General features: G+C 52.8%; 1 protein-coding gene across 4 annotated transcripts in view; it reads right to left on the bottom strand.

The window, feature by feature from the left end:
- Positions 1–14,323, bottom strand: part of LOC144177714 (putative peptidoglycan muropeptide transporter SLC46) — a 101,830-nt gene extending 87,507 nt beyond the window's left edge. Inside the window, exons 1-3 of one of the 4 annotated variants that reach the window (XM_077705287.1) lie at positions 13,895–14,322; positions 12,817–12,989; positions 4,674–4,814 (exon numbers count right to left, since the gene is read on the bottom strand). In XM_077705287.1, the coding sequence (XP_077561413.1) occupies positions 4,674–4,754 (81 nt within the window). In that variant the 5' untranslated portion in view covers positions 4,755–4,814; positions 12,817–12,989; positions 13,895–14,322. Of the gene's footprint in view, positions 1–4,673; positions 4,815–12,816; positions 12,990–13,894 lie in introns of all 4 variants that reach the window. The other 3 variants (XM_077705288.1, XM_077705286.1, XM_077705289.1) reach the window with 3 other exon arrangements.
- Positions 14,324–18,558: the final 4,235 nt, after the last annotated feature.

Below are 18,558 nucleotides of genomic sequence, written 5' to 3'. Positions count from 1 at the left end.
CAGAGCAGTAGGCCTTGATTTTGTACTCAACCGACTGCTCCGCTACCGCCCACTAGAGCCAAGGTCGACGTATCCATCGCCATAGTTCCGATCACCTGTAGTTCGTAATGGTGATTTAGTCAATGAGTGGAAGCGGTTTGTTCGGCTGGGTAAATATCAAGAAAGACTGCTTTCGCTGCTTGTTGTGAAGCGGGCGTGGTCAAGGTAGCGGCTTGGAGTTCCGTTTGACGGAGTTAGAGTTAGTTTGTTGAAGTTAATACTCAGCGGAAGTAACCGTAGTTAAGTTTAACCGTGGTTACTAAACTTTAACCGCGGTTATCGCAAACTGCGGTTTTGGCTGTTACACGCGAAATTTTAAGTGTGGTGACCGCGATCACTTGGTTGAGAGCATAACAAAAATAAATTAACACACTTTTAACCTCACGATAAAAAACAAAAGAGAAGCAGCGTAGACAAAAGAAATTATCGTTAAAACAGTCGCTTCAGACCCAAATGCAACGCACTCGCGCACAGTAAGATTTAGGTGAGGGGCTTCCACAACCACGGCCAGCCGGTCGTGTCCACAACAGCTCGCAACCGGCTTGGTTTTCTCGCGTCTGCTCGGTGTTGGGAACTTTAGGCTTAGTGTCGCGGTGGAATCTCTACAACTGCGAATTGCAATCCATAGCCCAATTTTTCACCCCACTAACATTCACTTTCTCGCATGTGGAAGTTCTTTTCCGCGATCAGGTTGATTTCAAAGAGCGGTGATAAGCTGTTGCTGCCGTGGTCTAGGCCGGTTCGAGCCGCTTCCAGTGCCGTGCGGGCAGGCGCGCTGGCATGTTTGCAGGCACGGCCGACGTGCACGCCGATCGTTTCCGAGAGCTGAAAACGCACCATGATTGCCTGCTTTGGCGAACGAAGCGCGGAATTTACAAATTTAGCACGGCTTTTGTCGTAGTTGATCGGGTGGATCGGGAAACAAGCCGCTGCTGGCGGGCAGTTGCACTGACTGCGAGAGCGACGCAAAGAACGCAAGCGCCCCTTGGGGGCAGCTTTGGGGTGCCCGCTATTTGAGAAGCTTCGTGATTTTTTTTTTTTCGCCTCCGTTGATGCGCCGCCACTTGCGTCCAAACTGACTTGTGTGATTTTGAGCTCTGCGGCTGCGGGAACTGCGGTTAGCGTGACCGAACTGAGGTGGACAAGCTCAGTGCGCATTAACCACGGTTAGCGGGGTAACCGCAGTTTCGTCTGTCGTGTAACGCAGCAAACTGCAGTTTTGTCTAACCGCGGTTTGCTTAACTGTGGTAAACTGTGCCCGTGTAAACCACTTCCGCTCACTGACTAGCCAGAATAACCGTTAATTAGTGATCACCATTACGAACTACAGATGATCGGAACTGACGATGGATACTTCGGCCTTTGCTCTAGTGAGCGGTAGCAGAGCGGCCGGTTGAGTGCAAAATCAAGGCCGACTGCTCTCACCCCGTCAATTGTGAAGTGGGCGCGAAGTTAGCTGTTACAAAACGCTGGCACAACCACGCAAAAAAAAAAAAAAGAGTGTTCCAGGGGGAATCGAACCCGGTACAATAGCGCCATTATGCGAGGCGCAACCTCTACACCAAATCTGAAGAGCGAACATGGCGTCTAATCAGCCGGTTTTGCTTTCGTCTGGATGAAACTGTACAAATTTCATGCCGGCTTCGTCTGGACGGAACTCTAAGCTCTCAGTTGTATTCTGTCTGGACGGAACGCTAGCCACAGCCTTTCAAAAATCATGTTTGGAAAAATCATGTTTGCGTTTGGTCTTGAAGCCAAGTCATCCCATCTTAGTCGCGAGCGCGCGGTCATGTTAAATGCAAGCGCGTGTCTTGCCTGCCAAGGTCAGTAGCTGCCGTGCCCTGTCAGAGGATAAGATAACGGCACTGCTCCTGCCACATGCGAGAGGGGGGCTTCCGACGGCCTAACAGCTGTCTGCAAGTAATCAGCTCGCTGGACATGCCTTGTTGTACAGCAATACGTTTTGCGCCTGCATTTCTTCACCCCCCCTCCGTAACGCGTTCTTTGGGTGCAGTGGAAAAACAGATAACCATTGGTATGTTTGTTATCCGAATAAACGTGACGACATTGCGCGTCACTCCTTTTTCTAAACATTGTATTCTGCTGCCAATAATGCGGAAGCATACGAGGCTATTTTTCTGGCCTTTCCGTGGTGTGTTGGGGCAGATTTCGCCTCAACGAATTTTTGCGTCAACGGAATTTTTCGCACGTCCCGTCAATTTTGTTGTAGCGGGAAAAAAGATGGCGCCACACGGCTACGTACGTTGCCCTGCTTGTTCAGCGAAATTTGCAATGCTGCCTATACACTTCGACTGGCTGGAAAACAGCAAAAAAGGTGCCTTTGGAAATGATCAATTATGCAGGATCCAAGCCTGAGCAAAATCTCCATTTCGCGAGGTGCTCAACAAAGGCAATGGGATGGCACTAGCAAATATAGATGCCCACTGGAATACACCCAAGGGCATTATAGAGATTGCTGGCCCAATTTACTTCAAGTTATGCAATGCTCAGAGTTCTATTTCTCGTTTTTTTTCCCTGCTTATTTAAAGGGGTCCTGAAATACCTTCCGCCGATGCGTGGATGTACATGTAACCAAATAAAGCAATGTATTAGCAATCTCCTCCCGCAAGAATTTTGTTGAAGCGATGAGTATTAGCTGAGAAATCGTAAATCAAAAACCGCGTATTATCGTCGCGCCGCGTTTCCTCCTCCTTTCAACGTACTCTCCGCTGTTGACGGCGAGCCGAGCGAGCCTTCTCTCCCATGATGCTGAGCTCATCGGCGGTGACGTACTTCCGCTATTGCGCTGCTCACGCAGCCGTCTGCTACGGGCAAGCTTTGTTGACACCGCGAATCCCGCTCTCCGCTCAAGGCTGGAAAAGCGAACGAAAAATCTGGCCGCATGTGTGCGGCGGCCTGGCCTTGCCCTTTCGCGGTGTACGTTGGTGCAGAACTTTGCTATCGGCGGCACGCGACTCTTTATCGGCGGCGAACTCACAGCCGCACGGGGAGGATCCTGCGCTCGCTCCCTTGGATGCACAGCCCACTGTTTATCCAAAAAGCGCCGTATCAGATGTGGCCCCGCTGGTGCCGGGTCTTATTTTGTGGCGGTGGTAATTCCTGGCGGCGGCATGTGAAAAAGACATTTTAAACCGATACAGAACCCGTGCACAAAACGCCAGTTCAGCTTGGGGCGACGCGTGGTGGAGAGCGGCAACGTTGGCAAAACATGCTCCTCCGCGGCTCTGAGCTTTCTAGCGCTAGAGCGAGCACCATTTCTTTGACAATATCAAACATCGGTTGCCCTGGAAACAAGGCACAAACCGCTCTAGAAGTCAGTTACGGTTGCGTGATCCCGGTTCAGCTTGGGGCCCCACCTCGCGGCATTTGGGCACTGCAGGCATACTACTCACTCCCATTTGGAAGTGCGAGATGCGTTTGGCATTACAAGAGGCGATGGTGTGTGTGTTGTGGACGCCTTTGTTTCGCGATGAAATGCGACGTTGTGCTTCTGCGGGTGGATAGTGCTTCCCATGGTCTGGATTATCTTTCTCAAGCGGCGTACGACTCAACCTCGCATGGCGTATGTGCAGTGTGCGTGGCTAAAAGCCATCTCGGCTTGTGCGCCAGAGTTAAGTGACTTGCTGTTCGTCCCCGCAAACCGCGCGCGAGGTGAGTGCCGAATTTACGAGGGGCAGGAGGAGGCAACCCATCGTCTGTCAATCGCGGTTCGGACTTGCAACGCATGTTGTGACGTTGCGTTCGTACGAAACGCATCTCTGGATTGTTTGGAAGTTGAATAAAATGTATGCGTCAAACCCGGGCATTCGGCTAAGGGCGTTCTCTGCGATTGCAAGAAAGAAGTGCCACGGGGCTTCAACGCTTTCTTTATGGAACGTACTCAAGTAAGAGAATATTCATGTCGTGTTACGGCCCTGTTGCATTCAATACAAACGGTTAAGCGTTTGTTTACACTTGTTTCGTTTGTCGTAAAATGTCCAAGCACTCCGGCACTCCGCTGGCAGATCAGCCGGCGAGCCGACGCTGAGCAGACGACTCATCTCTTTGCCGGAAGTGCGTGAAAAAGCCGCCCAATAGCAGGATGTCTAGCTCATGACGAACATCTGGGAATCGATGATGTAGACATGTGAAGATGGCGGCGTCCAAAAACACGAAGGAAAGGGTGAGAAAAAAGCGACAAACTTTGCAACAAAAGTGTGAGCTTTCCGCTGCGCGTAAAAGAGTAATACTTGGCACAGATGATGTTGAAGACCCAATCTAACGATTGCGCTAGTCAATTTAGTGTGCTCAAAACGCCTTTCAGGGCCCCTTTAAACGCCTTTTCTTCCATGACAACTGTACACAAAAGGGACGTTTCACTTGTGCTACTATACCGATTGCCCATTTGGTGAAATTTCCAGCAACAACACAATCCCCAGCCGGCCCTGAGCATACTATTGAGCATGATCAATCTGTAAACAAAGACGCCCTGCAAACCAGTGCAAGGTCGGTGCAGTACAGCTTGCTCCCCCTCCTCCCAAGCTCTGCAAATGGTGAGACACTTTGAGCCGTCGCCCAGAGCGAAGACTCCAGCGTCCGCCTCTTCCCCTCAGCCGAGCGGGGCTGCCCCTTGCCTGGTCACTGAGGGTGCGCGTCCGCAGCAGGGGCGTCCAGCTGCTCTGGGGGCCATCCGAGTCCGGGGAAGCCGCGCGCATGGGGGGCCCCCCGCCAGGAGTCCTCCTGGGCCCTCGACCTCGCCGCCCCTCACATCCTGGCTGCAGGGACCAGCACGGGCAGAGAGCAATGAACGGCACCAGTGATGAGGCACGCAGCAGCAGCCACAATTTTTCTACTTGCACTGGTGGAGCATGCTTTCGACCAGAATGTAGCACTGCTCTGCGCCAGTTCAGGTGGGACACAAAGATGCCCCCAGTGCAAGCACATAGGGCGCTGACGAAGGAGAAACGCATTCACCCCATTCCTATGTCCAGGGCACTTTGCAGTAATTTTTACTGCAACAGTCATTCCGCTTCCACCTGTCACAAAAGCTGCGTCTACCGTAGAGCTTTCCGCTGTTGCAAAAACCACATCTTGCCCCCTAGAATACCTGCGGAATAATGAGCACTGACTGAATTAATGAAAAGTCTTCATTTACTGTGGGATGGCTCTTTGGCCGAATAGGGAGTGAAGGGGTGCAGGAGGGGGAAAAAGAAAAAAAAAAACGTGGTTGATGCCTCTCTCATGGGAATCGGTAAAACACTAAAGGGAAATGTGCCTTCGCAGGAACATTCAATTTGCATCCATATGAACTTGCACATCGCTAGTTATATTACGTGAGTATGGCACCACTGACACATCAATGTTAGACATTGGATTGCACACGCCGGAACATGGCGTAGACCTGACCGCAACCACAGTCCCTTGAAAACCGTGCGAACAAAACCGAAAGCGAAAGCAGCAGGTGGCGGAGGGAGCCTCAGTTCATCCGCGTGCACGAAGACGCTGGCATCGAGGCGCCAACTGGCGGCGCTCACTAGTGTCATGATGAACTCGCTTCTGCTAGACGGCGGCACCTGAATGAAGAAAGTGGTGGCAAAGATATAAGGCGCGTTCGTAGACCAACTTGTGCTTGCATTCGTAGCACAGTGGGCAGAGCGCCGTGTACCTCCTGTTGCAGCGAGAGGGTTCGTGGCTCGAATCTGGGCGCAGCCGCATCAATGGAACTTTTTTTGGCGACGTCATTTTCGTGACGGATATGACGCCGGTCAGATCTTGGTGTACCCGGGCGTGAAACCCTTTCAAGCTAAATTGTGCCTACACACATGCTGGCCATTCACAATCCCAATCCCATGTGCCTGCCTCATGAGCGAACGGCCAGAGGGAGAGCAGTGCGACGCGGCTGCTGTTGTTGGGTGTTGGTGCACGGTGGTGATGCGTGGTGGCAAGTGCTGGGCACGGAGGTCCTGGTAGCCCGGGCACTCCCACAGCAAGTGGCTCACGGTTGGGCACACTTCCACGGTGGAACCGTGGGGCCCTCTTCCTGGCCACTGCCGCCATTGGTAGCCCCAGGTGTGCAGCGTTGGTGGGCCCCCCATTTGGTGGGTACATCTTCTGTCAGTGTGGCCCCGCACGTGCTTTGTGTATAAGGACCTGAGCACCCCGCGGCAGTCCTTGGGGCCGTAGGTGGTCGTTGGTGGGGATGTGCCGCCAAAGGGCACACCTTCGCTCCTTCTTGGCTGCCAACATTTTGGCTGTGGGGTCGTCTGGTGCGGGCATAGTAGTCTGGGTGGCCAGGATGGACGGGTCGGCCGTATGCTCGCTTGCCAACGCCTCTGTGGCTCCATCGCCATTGCCACCAGCATGACCTGGTTCCCAGCCTGCCCTCACCTCCACTCCATAGTGCCTGCACCGCTCAGTGCTTGCTATTTTGATCCCATGAGCAAGCATGCCAGTCCTGGGGGTGCGGCCAAGGGTTTTTATAGCCTCGCTGCTGTGCGTGTAGATCACCACCCTCTCGCCTGTCTGCCTCAGTCCTCGACAGGTCTCCCCACCAACCTCGTCTACTGCACACAGGATGGTGGACAGTGCAATATGGCCTGGGCTGGGTTGGTGCTCATACACGTGGATCTGTCTGCATGTGCCAATTGGGGAGATCGCAGCCAGCCTGGCTCTGTGCGTGATGGGGTCCCAGGTGGCTGCCGCGAACACAGAGTTCCAGGTTGTGTCAGTAGTGGCGTACATCCACAAAAATCACAAGGGGGTCACAGCTTGCTATGGCGGCCATTTTGCCTCCGTAAATATGTTTCAAGAAGTGTTCCGTGCAATGGGGCGTCAGGAGCCCCTGTCCTCCTCATTATCTACGCCACTGTCTGCCAGTGCGCTTAGCTTCATGCTCCTGCTTATGGCACTTTTTGGAGATTTGAGCCCGGCGTGGTAGCCTTGGTTCATGCGGGTCCTCTGCCTACTGTTGCGTCTCGCCATCGGCTTTCAGGCGAGGGAGGCCAGAGTACCTGTAGAGCTCCTCAGTCCCCGTGTGACGCGGCAGGCCAGCCATGGTGCGGAGGTGTGCAGTGTGTTTGGTTCAACACGAAGCAAGCTGCCCCGCAGCATGTCTTGGAAGTGGGGGTTGACAGGTGTAATGTCCTGATGGCGCAGCTCCGCCACAGTGGCTGCCTATGCGGCGGATCAGGTGGAGGTGTCGGTGCCACATTGGCTTGAGCTGACGGATCCATTCCTCCGGTCCACCAGCCTCGCTGAAGGAACTCTCACCCACCGCCACACTGGTCTTGCCGGCCAGTGGGAGGCTGATCTTCGCTCGCTCCAAGTCGCAGCCACCCACACGGAGGAGGCTAGTTCTTGCCGGTGACGGCTGCACACCTGTGGAAGGCAGCTTGCTGCATGCCTGGCGTGGTTAAATTGCTGCCCTTGGGCTCCGCCCACAGTGTGAGATATACTCTTAGGTGAGGACACACCTGGCAAAACAAACGTTTCTTCTTCGTTCTAATAAAGTTGCAAAACAGACACCACTGACACCCCTGACGGCAGCGCCCTCCACCGCAAGAGAAAAGAAGCTGCTCGAGCGCCAGCTACTCCGAAGCATTCGGATCTTTTCGGCTCCTCGTCGGGCTTTCCCGGCAGCTGTCGTAAGCGGTCATCTGCTCACCGCGGCTTGGCGGACTCCGGCGGAGGAGCAGACAATAATTTGCCGTGCGTCATTTCGCGCTTTTCGCATTGCGTGTAGTTGCCCTTTGAACCTGTTTTCTGCGGGCGCTTCGTTACGGTTCGTTTTTAAACTGGTTATGTACCGTTAAACTGAGGTGCATGTGTTCCGCAGTAGGACACTGGGGTAAGCGAGGCTTTACGTTTTGGCAAAGGAAGATATGGGGCGCAAACATTTTATAAAACAGTGCAACGGCGGGTCAGGGAACTGCCAAGAAAAGGTGACATTATTTAATGTTCCGCGCGATCCCAAACGGAGGGGAGCATGGGCTGCAGCAGTGCCACGAAATGACCGCCCGTTGACAGAAAAAGATGCCATTTGCCGTCGGCATTTCCCTGAGAGCTCGATTGTGCGAAAAAGGTGCTTTTCGGAGCTCAGAGGGGAAGTGCTGCTCGATGTACCGAAGAGGTGCGCGCTTGCAGACGATGCTGTGCCATCGATCTTCCCACCAACTACCGCACCACCTGGAAACAGAAAGCGTCCACTGGCGAAGAAGTCACCCCGAAAGACAGCCAGAAAGGCAACGGAAGCTGGGAGGGATGACACTGCCGGAGAGTATACAACCAGCGGTCAAGAACACAACCTGCCAGCCGAGAATGAATCAGTAGCAGAGATATTTACGGCAAGTGTTCTCGAGGATTCTGCTGCGCCAACACCGTGTTTAGAGCCCTCAGCGGCCCTCTTGCCCAATGCTGCGTAGAATCACCACACGATGCTTCAGGACGACAAGCATAGCTTCTGTTTCATGGAAACAGCGCTCTCCGCTTCCGAAATGCCTGTCTTTTACAAAGTTATGGTTGGGCAACAGGTGCAGGGAATGGAGTTGCAAAACAACTCCTTGCAGCGTTGCAGCCTTGCAGCGTTCGCACTGAATACCAAAATCTCCACTGCTGCCATTCCAACCTTCTGCGACTTGCGCCAACAGGACCGACTGGAGCATTGTGAGCGCCGCATTAAAAGCAGTCAATGACCTCAAAATCTGCCCCGGAGGACCAGCACATAAAAAATACAGGAATGTGCATCTCGAATGTGGCTACGTTGATCCAACCGCTGTTTGGAGGCACAACCGATGCCCGATCGTAGCTGACGATGGGCGATGCACCTATTGCGCGAGGCTAGAAAACACCCTTCGAACGCACCAGTTGAGAAAGCGCAAGCACCATGAGCTGCGACGTCTGAGAATACCCCTCAGCCCCTGCTCTAAGCCCAAGCTTGATGCTCTCAGAAGGCAATGCATTGCTTGCTACAGGTCGAAACAGCAGCTATTAAAAACCAAACAGAAGCTGGCCACAGAACTGTCTTCCTGTCGCGACAAACTCCAGCCGATCACAGAGAGCTCGCTGCGGAGCGCAGTCGAGAAGGCTAACCTTCCAGAAGCCCAGCAGATGCTCCTGGAAGAGTGTTTGTCAGCCGCGCGTCACGACTCACCTAAAGAGAGAAAATACGCCGATAAGGGGCTGTTGCTGCGCTTGCTCTTCCACATACAAACGCCAACAGGGTACAGGTTTCTGCATGATAATGATGTACTCCTTCAGCCAAGACCATACGCAGATATATTTCTGCAGTTGGAATTAGCTGCGGCTTTGACCAGTCGTTCTTCTCGTTGACTGGTGGACTTTCCCATCATTAACAATATGACAGTACAACGGTGTACTGCAACAGATATGTCCAAAGGGGGCTGTTGCAGTCCCCTTGCCAGAGCGGAAAACTCCGGTGTGCAGCGTACGGTGGACGTTGTGTCCCACCGTGGCCCCCTGCGAATAGCAGCCGAGAGATTGCGTCTCCTTGTAGGTGTTTTACTGCTCTCCCCAGCAAGCACTGTGGCAGATATGCTCACGTAATGCTCGTCTACGCCCTGGTTCCGCAACGCCTGCATGACCGCTGAGGTTCCGACCGAGTCAAATGCTTTCTCATGATCTATGAAGGCCATGTATAGGGGCTGAGTATACTTCTCTATCAGCTGATTGATCGTGTGAATATGGTGCACTGTTGAATAGCCGGCTTGTTCACTGGGTTGACTGGACTCTAAATGCGGCATCAATTCTGCTAGCGATTACCTTGGCAAGTCCCTCGTAGACGACTGCCGGTAGGCTGAAATGTGTCTTCAACGTGTCCCCTTCCTGACGGATTGGAATGGCGTTCGCGTTCTTCCCAGATTCCGCTGCACTCGCGGCCACTAGGCATTGCGTGTGCAGGTTATTCACAGAGACTGGGAACAGGTGGGAGTAAGGGTTAATGGAGAATACCCGAGTAACCTCAGATTTGCTGACGACGGTGCCTCGCCAAGTAACTCGGGGGACAAATTGCAAAGCATGCTTTCCACACCGGACAAACAGAGTAGAACCATGGGCCTGAAAATTAATATGCAGAAAACTAAGTAGCGCTCAATAGCCTCGGGAGAGCACAGCGGTTTGAGATAGCTGGCGAGGCAGTGGAAGTGGCAAGCAAATACATCGACTTAGGCCAAGTAGTGACCCCAGATCCCAACCATGAGGCAGAGATAATTAGAAGGATAAGAATGGGGTGGCAGGCATTTGGAAGGCATTCTCAGGTAATGAATGGCAGCCTACCATTGTCCCTGAAGAACAAAGCGTATGACAGCTGCACCTTACCGGTACTCACGTACGGGGCAGAAACTTGGAGGCTCACTAAGAGGGTTCAACTTAAGTTGAGGACAACTCAGAGGACAATGGAGCGGAAGATGATAGGTGTAACATTAAGGGACAAGAAGGGAGCGGAGTGGGTCAGGGAACACGTGTGTTAAGGACATATTAGTAGAAATTAAGAAGAAATGGACATGGGCAGGGCATGTAATGCGAAGGCAAGATAACCGTTGGTCAGTAAGGGTAACAGAGTGGATCGCTAGAGAAGGCAAGCGTTGCAGGGGCGGCCGAAAGTTAGATGGGCAGGGGAGATGAAGAAGTTTGCGGGGATAAATGGGTGGCAGTTGGAGATCTATGGGAGAGGCCTTTGCCCTGCAGTGGGCGTAGATGTGATGGTGGTGACGATGATGGCAGCCTTCTTGACGGCAGGTCTGACAGAGTAGCATCCAGCAGCTGCTGGCCTGTGCTGGCAGCCGAGGTCACCAGAGGCTGGCTAAGGAATCCGCTTCCAGGGAAGGTGTTGGACAGGGGGGCAAAACCATCCTTTGGTCATACTTGGCTTGCCAGGGAGCCGCGTGGGAGAGGCGCGATGTGTGAACGAAGGTGCTTCCCACAGAAGGCTCCGTGACAGGGCTGCAGACTGTGGGGCTGGGCGTGCCGCCGGGAAGCAAAGTGCTTGGGCCACGGCGGGCACAGGGTTGCCGGTCTTGCAGGCGGAGAAATCTCCAGCACAGTCGAACAGACCGCAGGGCTGATCCTCGAGATGAGGAAGGGGGCCTCCGGCAAGCAAAGGGACGACTCATGGAGTGGAAACTCAGCTCAGTCCAATGGGCCCCACGGAGGGAAAGCGGAGCCAATTGGAAGCGCCAAAAGGAGAGCTGGACTGTGTCCAGGGCTCCACCTGCAGTGGGCCGCCCAAATAGGCCACTTGGCGCTGGCTCAACCGTCATCTGGCATAGCGCACTTGCCCCACTTTCGTGCAGTGCACTGCGCCTGCTGCCCTGCCCTTCTTTTTGAAGATGATAGTCTTTCTTGGGCTACTCAAACGCGAAAATTTTCGTCTGTCCGTGACTCGATCCAGCCACCCGGCCAGAGTAAAACAGACGCTGCGCAATAGTCTCGCATAGCCACAGCCAAATCTATAAGTCTGGTGTCCCTGTTCATACTTGTCAACACCGTTGAACAAGAACAGACATTACGCAAATGTGAGGCAGAAAATCAATACATAAGTGATATTTGCAGTGTTCCTTTACAACAAATTTTTGCGATCAAACGAAATACTGCATCTACTGCATAAAAAATCGCTTCGTTGCCACCTCTCACCCACATCATTATAGCTTCTAGCGGTATTTTAAGAAATCAAACAAACAGTTACGAAAGGTTCCGCTAGAGGTTCCACTTTCTGCTTGGCACACCCATGGAGTAGGGCCACATGGGTCTAAAAGGAAGCAGGGCACCTCGATTCACATGCGTCTTCACTGTATGACAGCACATTCATGGACCTGGGGCAGTGGAACGCAGTAAATTCAAACTGGCCTGAGCTTGTTTATTATGGGAGGAGGAGAGCAGCACCACGAGGGGCGAGCGGGAAAGTGAAGGGAGGCATTTACTTGGCAAATGTGGACGAAAGGCTATTTGCAACGGAAGCAGCCGATACGCGGCCAATTTTTCCCCTCCACAATAGGGTGGAACAAATCACTGTTCGCATATTTGCACTTGGAACTGCCCATCTGCCTTACCAAACACATGCTTTTGGACAACCAAGCCCATGAAGCGCAGTTATCATACAGCCCTAAAAGCGAGCATTTTGAGTATGTTTCCAAGCACTGCTGTGGAATGTGTTGCTGCAAAAATATTCCACGCCTGTGAACGTCATGTGCGGCATACGATTGGTTGATCGGTTGCGGGGTTTAACGCGCCGACGCAACGCAGGCGATGAGGCACGCCGTAGTGGAGGGCTCCGGATCAACTTTGGCCACCTGCAGCAGATATTGAACGTACACAGGGGCGTTTTTGCTTTTCGCCTGCATCAGAAAAGCGGCCAGGAATCGAAGCCACAACCTCGTGCTCAGCAGCGCAACGCCTTGGCCACCGCAGCGGGTGCGAGACTGACGTTTCACTGCAAGAGACCTGCACTTGCCTTCCTCAGCAGCGTCTACTCCAGACAGACCACTCCCCCCAAATAATGAACAGGCTCCGCCAACTGGCCCAACAGGGGCTCCCATTGACTGGGCACAGTTCCAACAAGTGGGCACCGCTGAGAGAAAACTCGGCCTGAAACCAGCTGTGCTGCAACGTTTCTTTCTCCACTGTAGCCAGGGTTGTTCGCTTCCGTGTGAAGCCCGGTTCCTCGCTGCATGGACCCTTTCAAGGCGCCGGTCTGACGCCCAATTGTGGTCCACCGTTCTCAACCAGTACTTGACGGAAGCAATCCCCGCAAACACAGCTACCTACCTCAGTGAGTACCGGCACGACTCTCCCGCTCACTACCCCAGCCGATGGAAGCGACGCGATGACGGCAGGACTTTTTCCTGGCCGAGGTACGTTCACCGGTCAGACAGGTCCTTTGTTTGCACTTTTACAGGCACTTCTTCCTCGAAAGCCTGTTTTGGCCCTTTTACATGTATCTGCATAGCAAAAGGAAAGTACCGCAAGAAAAAAAGGAGTTTTTATTACATTGCTAAAAACCCACTACTGCCGCCCGAGTTTTTTTTACATAAAATAGACTACTGAGAGTCCTTCCCGCAAAAGCTCAGTGCAGAGGACCTAAATGTTCGCAAACAAAATCGGTTCCACCACTCGCATCCATTGATATGTGCCTCTCAAATAACGCTTCTAGATTTCGTCATCCGCGAGGCGGCGGGATTATCGCCCGACAGCATCACCGTTATCACTGCTGCGATAAACGAACTGGGACAAATCGCACCTGTCTTTCTAAGCGCGAATAACATCGGCAGGGGTATCGGTTTTCCCGGAGGATGTACGAATACGGTCGTCGCATATCGTCAAGGCAGCTGCATGCGCTCGACAAACGCTGGCCGGCTTTGTCGTCAACGGAGCGTTTCCAAAGCGCAGAAAACCGGCCCGCAATGATGTGCAGCGAGCGCGATAGATTACTCGCTACCACGACGCAAATGCAAATATCTTACCGACTGCCGCCCGTTACCCAAGATACGACGAGCGGGCGATTACAGTCGCGCCTGAAAACCTCGTGGTAAACATCCGCATTTTATTTGCCAACACAGCGGGAGCAGTTTCGGGCTGCTCACGAACTACTCTGGGCGGGCAAGAGATCGCGGGGTATGCGAGCGCGCCACGCAGGGGCTGCAGTTCTGGGAATGTATGTTTCATCTCGACTGTCGACGCGTGCAGCGCGACGCGGCTGCACCAGCGAGCGCCGCCAAAGTGCCGCTTTTCCGCCTTGGAGTGGTGCAAGGTCGTCCCCGTTTTCGCGGCACGCGCCAGTAGCGAAGTCAGATCGTTTCTAAATGTCGCCAGGGGCGAGACAAAAGCTTGGGTGGCGATCACTCACCTCCAGGGGAGCGGCGTCGGCGGCGATGACGAATCACGTCACGCATCCACTGCATCAGCCGACGGTGGCACCGCTTGAAAGCCCGAACCACCCGAACGGTTTCAACCGTATCCCGGCGTTTATCACTCCCGCTGCGGCTTGCCAAACCACGCACCGCCGGACCGGAGTTGGTGCTGTGATGAGGTACGTACTGTACGTGTCGGTCGGCAGGGAGTCACATCACAGAACGTCACATTACGTTCCGATGGCAGGCTAGGAGACGCTTTCTCAATGGACATGTGACAAGCTCTGACAACGCAACACGGCGCACGAGTGGTTGCATACACGGCTGAAAGAAATTTTTTTTTTTCTCTATGATACAACCGCGTACACCACCTCTCATCCCCGTGCCGCCTCCAGCGTGACCTTCTCAACGTCATGTCCGGTACGTGTGCGTGTAAGCTTAATGCATGGAGGAAAAAGCTTTTTTTTCCCTCCATGGGGTAATGAGTAAGTCTCGTGCCCCGCGCGCGGGACCTGACGTTCAGGAACGGTGGACGAGCCCAACGTTTATAGATATTTTTTCAGTTCCTTGAAGGCATAGGTGAACCCGTCGCGGCGCTGCGGTTGAGAGCGAGCGTCGTCTGCTAGCGGGGAGCGTTCCGCTCGGCATCTCCGGTCCTCGACGCTTCTGGCTGCGTACTGCAAAAGAATGACTGTTCTCGGACGTTGCTCATAATTTTTTTGCGGCCGTTGCAGCTCGAGATCTATTCGAAACGGACGGTATTATGCAAGGAGTCGTGTACGTACGCCCATGGATTTGAAGCGGTTGCTAAAATATCAAGAACGACAGCGTTTTAAATGAGCGTTCGCGTAGCAGTGGCTGTCAAGCGCATAGAGTTTCTCACGAGAAACTCTATGGTCAAGCGTGCACACAAATTCTCTTGCCATGTCAATTGCGCAAATTTATTGCATCACGAATGATATTTCCTTACACGACTGTTGGAGCAACTTCCCTTTTCGTAAACAACATAGGTGATATCGTCCCTTAAATTTCTTTCCGGCCTAGTAAAAAACAATTTGCAGACGCTGCCCCGGTTCTTCTTCGAGTGCTGCGGTTCTCCAGTTGGCTGGGAGCCGTATTGCCGCACTGTTCTCGACTATCTGAGCAAAATCGGTGCATTGCTAGGGAACAGGAGCCTTGGAGAGTTCCTCTTGTCGCTCCTTGGGAGAGAGAGATAAAAACTTTTGACACCACTGGCCTAAGGGGCCGCCATGGCGCTTGTGCTCGGGTGACCAGTGCACTGGGAGTCTTCGTCCGAGCGGCCCAGGGCCTCCGTCCAGTGGTCAGGGGAAGTTATGGTGGGGTGGGGGTCAGAGGGGCAGGCCCACATGTGGTGTTGCACTGTGGATTTAGCGCCACAATGTGGGCAGAACGGAGAGGGGTAGGCGGATGGATAGATGTGATGAAGGAGGGCTCGGTTGGGGAGCGATTCCGTTTGGAGGAGGCGCCACAGCCGTTCCTCCGAGGGGGTTAGAGATGGGTGAGCCGGGGGCAACGTGCATGTTGCGGGAGAGGCGGTAGTAATCTGTGACCTCCCTGTAAGTGGTGAGGGAGTCCCTGGCGGAGTACACTCCTTGACCGGAAGTGGTCTCGTCAGACGCACGGGTGACGAGTGCTCTAATTGTTGTGCTCTTATCATCACATTTAATTTCTTCCTCAGGCACCCAAAAAATGTTTGATTGTAGCAAGAGCAACTCCAGGATATGATGCATTCTTTGGCGTCAAGAAAATCTGGACAAATGGCCGAAGCAAGATGTCATGATGTGTGAATTGGATGCTAGAGGCGAATAAAGTGTTCATTTATGGCAGTTTAACTGCTGCAAAACACTGTGTATGTTTTAAATTGTACATGAGCATGATACCGTAAAATTGTACGCAACATCCGAAATGCGTCCGGTGACGTATCCAATTCCGGACGTCCGATAGGACATACGGAAGTGTTAAAACCGGACGTCCGTCGTACGTACAGGGGATATCCGTCGGCTCCCAAACGGACATCCTTCGGACATACGCTAGAGCCGGAGCGGACATACGTCGGACGTTCGACGAATGTCCGGCGGTTGCTTGGGTATGAGCCCACTCCGCGTCGTCTAGTCCCGTGTGTGCCGGTAACCAGAGGAGCTCCGTAGGATATGCTGGGGGGGGGGGCGGAATTTCGAAGCAGAATTTTGCAGGCTAGCGTGGAGATAGAGCCGCTAGCGAATTTCGAAGCAGAATTTTGCAGGCTAGCGTGGAGATAGAGCCGCTAGCAAAATTTTTGATGGCCGTTTTTGAATCAGATAATATTAGATCAGGGGGAGGCCGGTGTCCGAGGGCCAGGGCTATGGCCACCTCTTCCGCAACGTGTGGGGTTGTGGTGGGAATAGTGAGAGACGCGAGAGGAGTAGTAGTCGGCAAGGAGACGGCAGCTACAGTGAAGGCCGCCTTGTGCCTGTGTGCTGCAGCATCTACGTAGAGGGTGTTTGGCGAGGGGGGGGGGGGGGGGAGTGGAAACGAAGGCACGCGCTCGAGCAGCTCGTCGGGCAGTATATGTGATGAGTAGGGTTCATATTACGGGGGAGTGGACGGATTGTTATGCAATCTCTGTAATCAGGTGGAATGCGAGCCGTGGGGGTTGATGTGAGAGGAGTGTGCCTCCTTGAGTAAGAGTTGGCCAGGTGTGTGTTTAGCCAGGCGATGTATCTGGCCCGTACGGTGCGCTTCAATTTAATTCGTCCAGGGAATTGTAGGTTCCGGTGGCCCATAGTTTGGCAGTGGGTGCGTGATGAGGCAAGTCGAGAGCAGCCCTGTAGGCCTTACGGATGAGTCCATCTACTTTGGTAGAAAGGGACAGATATGGGAGGGAGTATGTAGTGCGGCTCAGTAGAAATGCCTGGATAAATCGGCAGCGGTCCTTTTCCGCCGGGCCGTGGCCCCTATCAGTTACGCGCCTCAGGAGGCCAATAATTTGCGTTACATGTGAGGAAAAGGTGTGTATCTATAGGACTGATGTGTTTCGGCGATTGGATTGTATGACTAGACCGAGTATTTTAATGCGATTCACAGTTGGTATAGGAGCATTATCCAGATATACATGCACGCTGGGTGCTGTTTAGGAGTGGTGGCATGTGGGGATAGCATGAGGAGTTCGGATTTTGATGGCGAGCATGTTAAACCAGCTTCCTGGGCTGCCTGTTGTACCGCTGATACTCCTGCTTGAAGTGTTGCTTGCTTCTATATCTGCGTCGGCTGCCCCCAGTTACCCAAAGGGTGATGTCATCAGCGTACATACTATAGCATAGGATGGGGGGAAGATGGGAGACGGCGAGATTAAAGGATTAAAGAGGAGGTGGAAGAGGACTGAACCTTGTGGAGTGCCGATGGACGGCAGTTGGTAAGTGGGGGATTGGAGGTCACTGAATTTGTAGCGTGCCGTGCGATTTGAGAGGAATGCCTTCACATAATTGTATGTACCTTCACCAGGAGCTATGCTGGCAGGGCCTCGAAGTATGGCTTGATGAGTTACCTGATCACATGCTTTTTGTAAGTCTAGGGCTAAGATGGCCAAATAGTCGTGTTTGGGGGGTTGCTGGAGGAGGTCCGTGTACAAGCGCAGGTGCACGTCACACGTCATTAGCTGCAGGGCCTGCACGGAATCCATACACGTGCGGGGAAAGTAACTGTTTGTCCTCAATGTAGTTATTGAGCCGGGCAAGTACTATTCGCTCCATCACTTTTCCTAAGCAGGAAGTAAGCGATATAGGCCGAAGGTTAATGTGGGAGAGGGGTTTCCCTGGTTTAGGAATGAGAGTGACCTCTGCGTGAATAAACTCGGGTGGAGGAGGGTTCCTTCTTCCCAGTAAGCGTTAAACAGATCGGTGAGATATTTTATTGAAGGGTCATCTAAATTACGGAGCATTTTATTGGTAATGCGGTCACCACCAGGAGCTGACTGCAGTCGGAGGTCATGTAGGACTGCCCTCACTTCCGCTTCAAGGATTGGTAGATCAAGGGGTTCGTTAGGGGGGCCGGTGTATTGAGGCAGTGGCTCAGGTGAGCCTGCTGGGACGTACTGCTGGGTTAGTGCATGGGGCTAGGTGGGATTGGAGTCGGTTAACTGACGGGCTAGTTTGCTTATACGAGTAGATTGGATAGTTCGAGAGGAAGTGGGATCCATCAGGTGTCTTAGGAGAGCCCACGTGCGCTTCATGCTGAAGCCGTTTCGAATGCTGTCGCATACAGTGTCCCAGGCTGCCTGGACTAGTGTTTGGGAGTGGGTTTCTATATACTTTACGAGGTGGGCAATGCGGGTTTTGAGTCGTCTGTTATCCCGTTCCTGCCCAACATAAAGATTTTAGAAAAAATGGCCACAAGTAATTAAATTTTGTGTATTTACCCCTTCCCATTGATGCTTCGACAAGTTAAAATGGAAAGCCCAGAGTATTTCACACAGAAAACAAACCCACACATATGTGTGGGCTGGGCTTCTATTTGTAGGCTCTGCGGGTAGTAAGAATACCTTAAAAACGGCATCAGGCGCAGAAAAACTACATTTTTACGTATTATTTATAAGTTTTATATTGCTTTCAGGAGTATTTATATTATAAATAGGATTTTGTGAAAATAAATAATAATGAAGTTT

The sequence above is a fragment of the Haemaphysalis longicornis genome, unplaced genomic scaffold, assembly GCF_048455015.1.
Source record: "Haemaphysalis longicornis isolate Haplotype H1 unplaced genomic scaffold, Haemaphysalis longicornis Haplotype H1 scaffold_30, whole genome shotgun sequence".
Lineage (NCBI taxonomy): Eukaryota > Metazoa > Arthropoda > Arachnida > Ixodida > Ixodidae > Haemaphysalis > Haemaphysalis longicornis.
Note: the sequence above shows the minus strand (reverse complement) of the source record. Positions and strands in the feature narration are given on the sequence as shown.